Source organism: Photinus pyralis, unplaced genomic scaffold, assembly GCF_008802855.1.
Source record: "Photinus pyralis isolate 1611_PpyrPB1 unplaced genomic scaffold, Ppyr1.3 Ppyr1.4_LG6, whole genome shotgun sequence".
NCBI classification, from domain to species: domain Eukaryota; kingdom Metazoa; phylum Arthropoda; class Insecta; order Coleoptera; family Lampyridae; genus Photinus; species Photinus pyralis.
Genome location: NW_022170663.1, coordinates 27,731,159 through 27,740,054, shown reverse-complemented (window position 1 = coordinate 27,740,054; position 8,896 = coordinate 27,731,159). Strand labels below are relative to the sequence as shown.

General features: G+C 40.1%; 1 protein-coding gene across 1 annotated transcript; it reads right to left on the bottom strand.

The window, feature by feature from the left end:
- Window positions 1–2,734: 2,734 nt before the first annotated feature.
- Window positions 2,735–3,520, bottom strand: LOC116174571. Its single transcript, XM_031492509.1, has 3 exons — window positions 3,497–3,520; window positions 3,241–3,391; window positions 2,735–3,069 (listed from the first exon to the last, which is right to left on the bottom strand). Exons 1-3 carry the CDS (start codon window positions 3,509–3,511, stop codon window positions 2,735–2,737), a joined length of 501 nt encoding a protein of 166 aa, XP_031348369.1. The 5' UTR covers window positions 3,512–3,520.
- Window positions 3,521–8,896: the final 5,376 nt, after the last annotated feature.

The following is an 8,896-nucleotide window of genomic DNA, read 5'->3' as shown; positions in this document are numbered from 1 at the left end:
AATCAATCTTATGCCTCTCTCCCGAAGACGACCCGCTATCCAATTCGATAGGCGAGCAAACGCGAGAGGAGCTGTTGCTAAACCAAATGGGAGGCATGTCATCTGTAGAACTTCCTGGTCGTGAACTATTGACAGAAACCTTCGATGCGATTGTTTTATTGGGATGTGAAAGTATGCCTGCGTTAGGTCCACCTTTACCAAAAAGTCGTCTCCTTGTAAAAAGGTTGGGACCTTCAGATGGTTTAAGAGGCGAAATTTTCATGGTAGCAGGTGTGCGTTGAGACGTTTCAGGTTCAGAACTGGTCTCAGAGTTCCGTCGCTTTTTGGAACGGCAAACATCCGTGATAGGAAGCCCGTTGTATGTGCTGATGGCTGTAGTATTCCCTGCTGCCTCATGATTTCTATCTCTTGGGACAAGCCGTGGGAAGCAAAATGATATAAATGCTTGCCTGAGAATCTTATTAGGGGAGGTCGCTTCACGAAAGGAATTGAATATCCCAATACTGTTTTTAAAATAGCGTCGGGTGCTCTTGCCGAAATCCAGGAATTTACGAACTTTTGCAAGCGACCTCCTTTGAACCCCGAACTGATGGCGTCATTTCTTCCTTTGTCTTTTTTGTCAACACCGCCCTCTCTGGGTTTATAAGAGCCAGATGAAGGTTGATTTCTTGATGAACGGGACTCTGACGGACGCTTCCAGGTATTCCTCGAAGGCCATGGTTTACTCTGTGCCCTGCCTCCTGTATTTGAATTGCTGCTGAAAGGAGGCTTTGCACCTTTGTAGGCATGCGGTGCCGCATACCCGGACCGAGCTGGCGCCCGAAAAAAATGACCATGCTGCTTTGCCAGCTCCGTAAAAGCGACTTCCTCGAATAAATGCGTAGACGACGGAGGAATCGCGTTAAACATAGGAGTTATAGATTCGGATTTTGGCCTGAAAGCTTTTCTTCTCAAATCAATAATCTCCGCTCTCCTGCCACAAGTGTACTGGAGAAGGTCATCACATCACTAATGGATCTAAATTCAGAATGACCGTCTACAAATATACTTCGAGCTTCTGATGCAATGGAAGGATATTTGGATATTAAGTTCTTCAGCGCCTCTGCAAAGGCCTCCCTTTGTAGTAGCAGGCCATGCGTAATCGAACCTAAAGTGGAGTCCGACCTTGCCAAGTGATTATCGTTTGTAGATGAAATCCCTAGAAGCTGAGGATTAACTTTCAAGGCGCTAAACACTGGGTAGGCCTGAAACTTCTTTTGCACCTCTGCGTATCTTATCTTGTTGAAGGAGGTACTCTCTAACCGCTGGCACTGAATACCCTGTTTTCCAATAGTCGGCTTTGGTGCCGGAACTAAAGGCTCCTGCTCCTTAGTTTGTGGCGTAAAATCCCATTCCATAGGAGGCGCATCCGCGATGGATGGAGCCTTCCACGAAACCTCATCCTCCTCCTCCTCTGAGAAGGGTTGTAGATTCTCCTTCCCATCATCAGAGAGACTATAGGAGCTAGAGGGTCTGGTATCATTGAGCCTGTCAAGAACCGATGCCAGCATATTTTTCAGATCTTCATTACTCTTTTCTAAGGCATCTAGCCTGGATTTCTTACTCGCCTTCGAACTTACTGAAGGGCGGGTATTGATACTTTCTGCGTCAGAGTCTGCTTCAAGCTGACGAGAAGCCTCCAGCCTGGAAATCAACAACGGCTTAAGATCGGTTAAAGCAGCTAATGCTAGTTCGTTCTGAGCTAATGAACCACGAATTTTAGCAGCCAAAGAAGAAGGGCCTATAATGAGGCCGATGCAGAAGGGCCAGTCCAACATCTTCACCTTAATTTCCCTGTATTTCTTTTCAGAGATAGATATAGCCTCAGGGTTGAACGCCTGGATAAGACCCACGGTGGGTAGGGCGTAGCGGATTTTATTTAGAATCTGAGAATCCATTTCACCATTAAGGAGCTCTTTCTTTAGAAGATTATTAACTTTCCATTTCTTCCAGCCCTCTGGTAGATGAGCTACTGCCAGCTCTTTAATTCTGGAGAGAATGATATTCTCGTCCTCATCATCTAACTCCAGCCGAGCTAAATCTTCTAAAGTGTGCAAATTAGACTGTGTAACCATCTGAAACGAAAAGAACCTGCGTTAGCAAATTCAAAAGGTTCGTCCTTGGTATTGAGGCGCCAACTGCAAAATCTCAGTCGACGGTTCATACCTCGAGCCAGAGGCTCCTGGACTGAGGAAAAAACGACTCCTCAGCCCGAGACAAAGGCTCACCAATCTGAGCCGACGGTCCGAAAGCCGGAGCCGGCGGCTCGTCAGCCCGCCGTCTGGCCAGCCTGAGCCGACGTCTGACCAATTTGGGCCGACGACGACTGACCAGTTTGAGCCGACGGCTCCCAGGAAAGAGCCGCTCGCAGCTTTCCTACTGGTCTTTATTACTTATATTATTCCAAAATAGGTTGAAAACGCTAGTTTTGAAATATTTTTCTCACCTTAGAAAAACACTAACACAACGATTCACTAAGTTTTAACTCGAACGGCATCGCCGTTAAAACGTACTTCACAAAGACACCTACTCGAGCGAAGTTGATAGCGTACTGACTCGGAATACAGCCGCTTCGGGTGGCGAGGTCGTTGCGGCGGCGCGGCTGCCTGACGACGGGGGGGAGTAAAAAAGGGAGCTTAGTTACGTAAAAGACACTTATGAAAGGGCGGGGATGATTGGGGTAATCTCACAAGGGTCAAGCCGACGGCACAGACCCTAAAATATTTCTTAATATAGGATATTCATCTGGAATATTGCTTGCCTTATCTTTTAAGGTTTTGTTTTCCTTCTTAATGTTACATAACATTTGTTTGTACCGTCTGGCCTTTTGTCTTTCTCTTATATACATTTTTTCATATCGCAAAAATTTAGATTTGCAGTCTTTATGAACATCAATGAATGAAGTCGAAGCTGTTAAGGTTGACGGTGACGATTCTCGAATATTTTCATCTAACGTGACAGAAAGGATGTCTGATGATGCCGCTGATGTTGAAGGTTCTGGATCACTGATACCATAATCCGTGGTTTGATCTAAGACATAAAAAATGTATTTTACATCTGCTAGTAGGTATACTACTATACACATTTTGCAATTTTAGAATAGCAATTTATATAACCAGTTTTGATGTTTGTTTACGGAAATTGTCAATGAAAAAGGTATAGGTACAGTAATTATTTTTAAGCAATTGAGTATAAACTTACTTAATTCTTGGACTGACGTATTTTCTGGTGTAGGTGCTTTTCTTGTTAATGTTGATTTGGAGAAAGCAAACATTGTCGGAACAGCATTACATTTTAGTACACGCTTTCCATCTACGCGGGTCTTTTCCCACATCTCGGGACCAAAGTGGACCTACAGAAATAACTAGTTATTTAATAATATATGTACTCCATGTTAATTAAGAAGTGTAAAAGTTATCTCCTAGGACATGATTAAATAAACTTAGAATAAACTTACTTCGCATAAGCGCATTGCATCAGTTGGTTGCCAGATGCCTTTTTTCATTTTGATTATCCATTCCATCCATTCCTGCTTTCTTTTTGGGTCCCTCGGAAATCGTTTCATCAAGAAACCTTTCTTTGCGGAATTGCTGCATCCTTCAGCGGCACACCCACCCATTATATCTAAAAACTAGACACATGTCCTTCGTCAAACAAACAAAATTGTATTACCCAATTAAGAAAATACTTACATTTCTATTAACTTTTAACACACTAAACTACGTCTTTACGTAGAACCGATTATTTGCAATACAAATTTTAGTTTAAACAGCACCTTTAATGACAAATTTCGTAAAACAAAAAACACGTGTAAAAATATTAGCGATTTACATAAAGTCACTAGATATAGAAAGTACCGCAATCATCCGCCATTTTTGGGCAAATTTGCTGCCAACTTAAAAAAATTGACAAATAAAATCTGAATAGCTGTAATTTTTTATAACCTAACTTCATAGTACTGTCATGTTTTATAAAAAATATATACAGGATCTCCAAACAGGTGGAACAATCCCTAACATTAAAGTTACTAGAATCTGGTAACTTCCGCCATTTTTGGGCAAAAATCATGCGTTCTTTCTCTAACACATGAACCCAATGGATTGCGGTACTTTCTATATTTAGTGACTTTAGATTTACAAATTGTGAGGCGCCCTCTCCCGACAGTTATTTGAGTTAGTATTGTGCTGTCAGCGTATTATCTGAACGTCAAAAACAGTTTCAAACGGTAATGTAAATCACGAATAGCCATGATTTTGCTCCAATATGGCGATCGGAACCAACTTCCAATCAAAAACGAGTACCGGGTTGTCGCCACTGTGCCTATAAAGTCACTGTAGTTGTAACGAGTGGTTTGATTTCGCGCCAAATTTCATTAAAAATTTCGAATTTCTTGTCATGATAGTGCAGGTCACCCTGTATATTTCATTATTTGTTCCGGTTAGAAATTTTGTGTTTGGGCATTTCGGTTCGCTCAAGACTATGGTCCGATAGATTTAATTTCGCTCAGATTTAATTTCGTCGTGGGAAGAGTGCAAAGCTGATTGACGTCATCATGAGTAATGCGAGTTGTTTGTCGTTAGTTTATTCAGCTTTGGCGCCGTCTGGACCGAGAATAGGAGCGGATGTAGCACCGAGCTATCAGAGATAAGGGCCCTTTCCACGTCGTCAACAGAAAACCGTGAGATCAGTTTGGTCAGCAGTTCTTGGAGGTTAATGACGAAGTTGGAGTGGGTTAAGTTTTCTTTATCTAAACCAATGGGAGAAGTTCTAGCGGGAGCCATTTTTGTTTTATGGTAATTTGGGTGTGGTTTTTTCATTTCAATTCTGAAGAAGGGGATCGTTTTTGAAAGACTCGCGGTTGGTACGTCGAGGGGTCGACACGTACTTTGAGTGATTGCGTTTTTAAAAAGACTCGCGGTTGGTACGTCGAGGGGTCGACACGTACTTTGAGTGATTGCGTTTTTAAAAAGACTCGCGGTTAGTACGTCGAGGGGTCAACACGTACTTTGAGTGATCGCGTTTTAGAAGAGACTCGCGGTTAGTACTTCAAGCGGTCAACACGTACCTTGAGCGATAGTTTTGGTACACTTGGCGGTTTGAGCCACCGGCTTATTTCGGTTGCTCCCAGTTGCGTGCTTTTTGCACCCGTTTCGAAGTGTTATTTTCTTTGCGCGTTGATTTTTTTGCGAAGAAGACCCAGGTTTCCAATCAGGTGATATTTTGGCGAACCCTTGAGCTTCACCCCAGTTTACTTTGGATGCAGTGAATCGCGTTAGGATACGTTGTGATTTCTCGAGGATATATAATTCAAAGTGCTGCCCTAGTCCTCAAGGCGCAGAATTTCGGGATCCGCCCCAGGTGGAATTTCCTACTAGTGCCGTAAGGTCATTTGTCGAAGGAGCGCTGCGTTTCGGAGAGATATTTGCCCCAAGAAGAGCTGGTGAAATAATACTTTGAACCATCGCGGTTTACCGTCGGATAGTGATCATAAAAGTTTGTGTTCTGCCGTACCGCTAACTCAAAAATCTGTATTCCGCAGGCGGTCAAAGCTAATAAACTAATAAAATAAAATTAAATACACTGTGCTGTGTAGAAACTTTGGCAACTAGCCGTCTCCCACTCGCCACGCGAAGGATTTCCGGGACTAAGTTTCCGTTCAAACACTAAACTTTGCTTTCGTTCCGAGGAAGGATAGGCACCGTGGATTTTTGGTTTCCGTGTGTTAAATTCAAGCCACCCCCCTAGGAAGTCACAGAGACCTAAGTGTCAGGTTTCATCACATCCACCCTGTACCAGAGGAAAGAGCAGTTCACAAGATCGGCTGTACAAATGTTGTAAAGGTTAGTCTAATTAAATTTGTAACATTCTGTAAAATTCCACTTTTTGGTAATTAAGCTATAGTAAAAAAAATTTTTGAGTTGATTGTTTATTAAAGTCCAATGAACGATTACCAAAGAGTAGGATAAATTTTTGTGTTTATTTAAATAAGTCCCAGCCCATGCTGGATTAAAAAACGATTACCTGTTGTTGCAATTTTCAAACTGTAGAGGATGGCCACCCCTTGAGTAAATTAGTTTCACCTGTTAGGATTTTTTAGTTAGTAGTTGTCATTGTTAAGCTAGTGTTTTTACAAGGAGAAGAGAAGAACTGCTAGATCCCTGTAAATTGATTGTATCGCTAATCTCATTTCAATATATTATCTATTTGGTTTCAATGTGCCTGTCTTTAAAGAAGAACGAGAGGAAGGAAAGGGAGGAGTAGGAGTTGAGGCAGGAGACTGGTAGGCGGCAGGTTAAGGTTTGTTACGCAGTTTCAAAGAGTTAAAAGCCCACCGATTTGAGTTAGCCGGAGCATTTATTTTTATCGATTGAGCAGCCTAAGAAGAGGACGGTTTGCCTTGCCGGGCGGAACCGATGGTAATTTTCAAGTCCAGAAGGAACCCCCGTAGCATTGTTGACCTTGTACTCTAATGTCAAGGTGAGACGGACTATGGTTTGGTCGAGATAGAAAAGGAGTCAATGATTTTTCTTGTCTTGTGAGTTTCTTTCGAAGGAATAGCGCTAATTGTAGCCAATCATTTGTTGTTAAATTATAAATATAATAAGTAACGTTTTAGTTGGTTGGAATTGAAACATAGGATTTTTCCTATCAGAGTGACTATAAATGTAACTAAAAAACCTCATTAAGTTTCTAGTAATATTCAATCCAATTCCTGTTTCGTACATAAATGAATAACGTTGAACATAAAACAAAATGAAATAGGTACTGATTGTAATTTGTTTTTACAATCCACAAAACCAATTTAAAGACCACTTAATAAAAAGTCCATCGATGTATAATACATTCTGGATAAACGAACAAATTGTATTTTATCAAAGTTTCATTAAAAAGCAAACGAGTTGTGTAAATGCATTTGTTATTCTTAGCGAATTAAATTAGTGTGTTTGACATTTTTCCTTTCTAAAATTGATTTACGTAAATAAACTGTCGACTACGTGGGAGTGACTACAGGAATACTCACCATCTACATCGCAGTTCACGCACGTGGAAGAAGGGAATGAAATTAATATTCTTCTTCAACAAGATTAAAAAATTGAACAGAATTCAAAGAGAAACAAAAGTTTCAAGAGCGTTCAAGGAGCGCCAAGAAAATTTCACAAATACAAGAAGATAACAAGATTCAAGAGTTGAATGAAGTTTCATGTTCGAGGATTAAAATTCGATATTTCAGACCAAGGACCAAAATTCAAGTCCCAGAGATCAATGATCAAGAGCTTTGAGATCCAAACTCCATGTTTCGGGCACCAACTCAATTAATTCTGCTAAATAAAATAGGAGAATTAATTTTCTTTCCAGTCTTTACACAGCATTTAGTGACAGAAATTACCCGTCTTTGTTGTGCCTATATGATAAAGGCTATATCACAATCCGAAACCCATTTATTAATAGGGATTTAATTAATTGGATTTTAATATTGGTATTGTAGTTTTTTGGATGTATGTTTTTTTTGTGTATGTATTAAAGAAGTACCGTGTTCTAGATGCTAACACTCATGGTGGGTTTATGTAATCATCATCATATTAGATCATTCGGAAATAGCCAGTAGAAACAAAAGTTTATTGTGCGTCGCTAACCAACGAAACCATAGATTTGTTTCTATTGGCTATATATAGCTAATGATAGTGAACTAATGATAATGATTGTAGAAACCCACCATCACATTCGTATCGAAGATTCCTACCTGTCGGTCAGCTGGAACTGATCTACCTGGAATTGCAAACATGCGGGTAACCTGGAATTGAGTATTTAGTCATTGAGTCTTCTTCTCCAACCTCCTCGGACGTTAATCCTACTTTCGACGAATTTCGAGGATGTGCTCCATAGACGTAAATACTGGAGTCCATAGATCCCATAAAACTTAACAGGCAATCAAAAACTGGGTCATGTTAGATTTGTCGATTTACTAAATTATTTATTCTTGCAAACCCAAAAGTAAACAACAATCCGCCGATTGGGAATTATTTCAAAACGCTCTGAAGCCAACAAAGATGTTATTTTATAAAGTCCTGCGAAGTATCTGTATCTTCTGATTTACTGTGGGGACTGTACCTTTTCAGAATCGTGGAACGGTGAATGGTGGTAGGTATACCAGATTAGTTGTTTACCTAAAGTGAACGATAAAATATGAAGGAATCGAAATTAGCCATCGGCCATTGTTTAGGAAGTAAAACCCATTACTCGTATTCCACTGATTCCTTTTTATTTGTAAACTCGAAAAATAAACGTAAAGGAAAAATATTAACAGTTGAATCAGTTGTTTCAAGGAATTGGTTTCTCGAGTTTGTGTTTCAGAATAACAAAAATGTTCACAAATGAAATTTCGCAAGTAGTGACATCAAAGGCAAGTACATCTTCATCGACACGTCGAGTTACTTTAAGTAATTGTATCAGTTCTGTTTTATCATTGAATATCCAACTGGAGTTGGATATTCAATGGTTTTATGTATGAAAATAAACAATCAAAATTCGTATGCCTGAAGAAGCTCAATTGTCAACATAATCCTTAAATACGTAGTAGTTTATAGGATAAACACGAAAAAGTAAATATAATAAATAAAAATAATATAATAACATAGTATAGTATGCAGAAAAATGTTTATAATCCTTATGGAGGCTTGCTCTTATTGATCAAAATTTGTCATCATTGCAGTAGTCGTTTGTGCAATCCGAACAGTATAGGTCTGCTATAGCATTTTTCTTGAGCCAATCACAATCGTTGCCACATGATCTCCTCGCAACTTGAATCGTTTTCTCGTTTACAGTCGCAGCTAAAAGGGGGGATATGAGGATCGTGTAT

Excerpts from the sequence above, each read along its gene's own strand:
- LOC116174571 (XM_031492509.1), bottom strand. Across the intron at positions 3,070-3,240 it reads TACGTCAGTCCAAGAATTAA|ATCAAACCACGGATTATGGT; the intron begins GTAAGTTTATAC and ends TTTATGTCTTAG.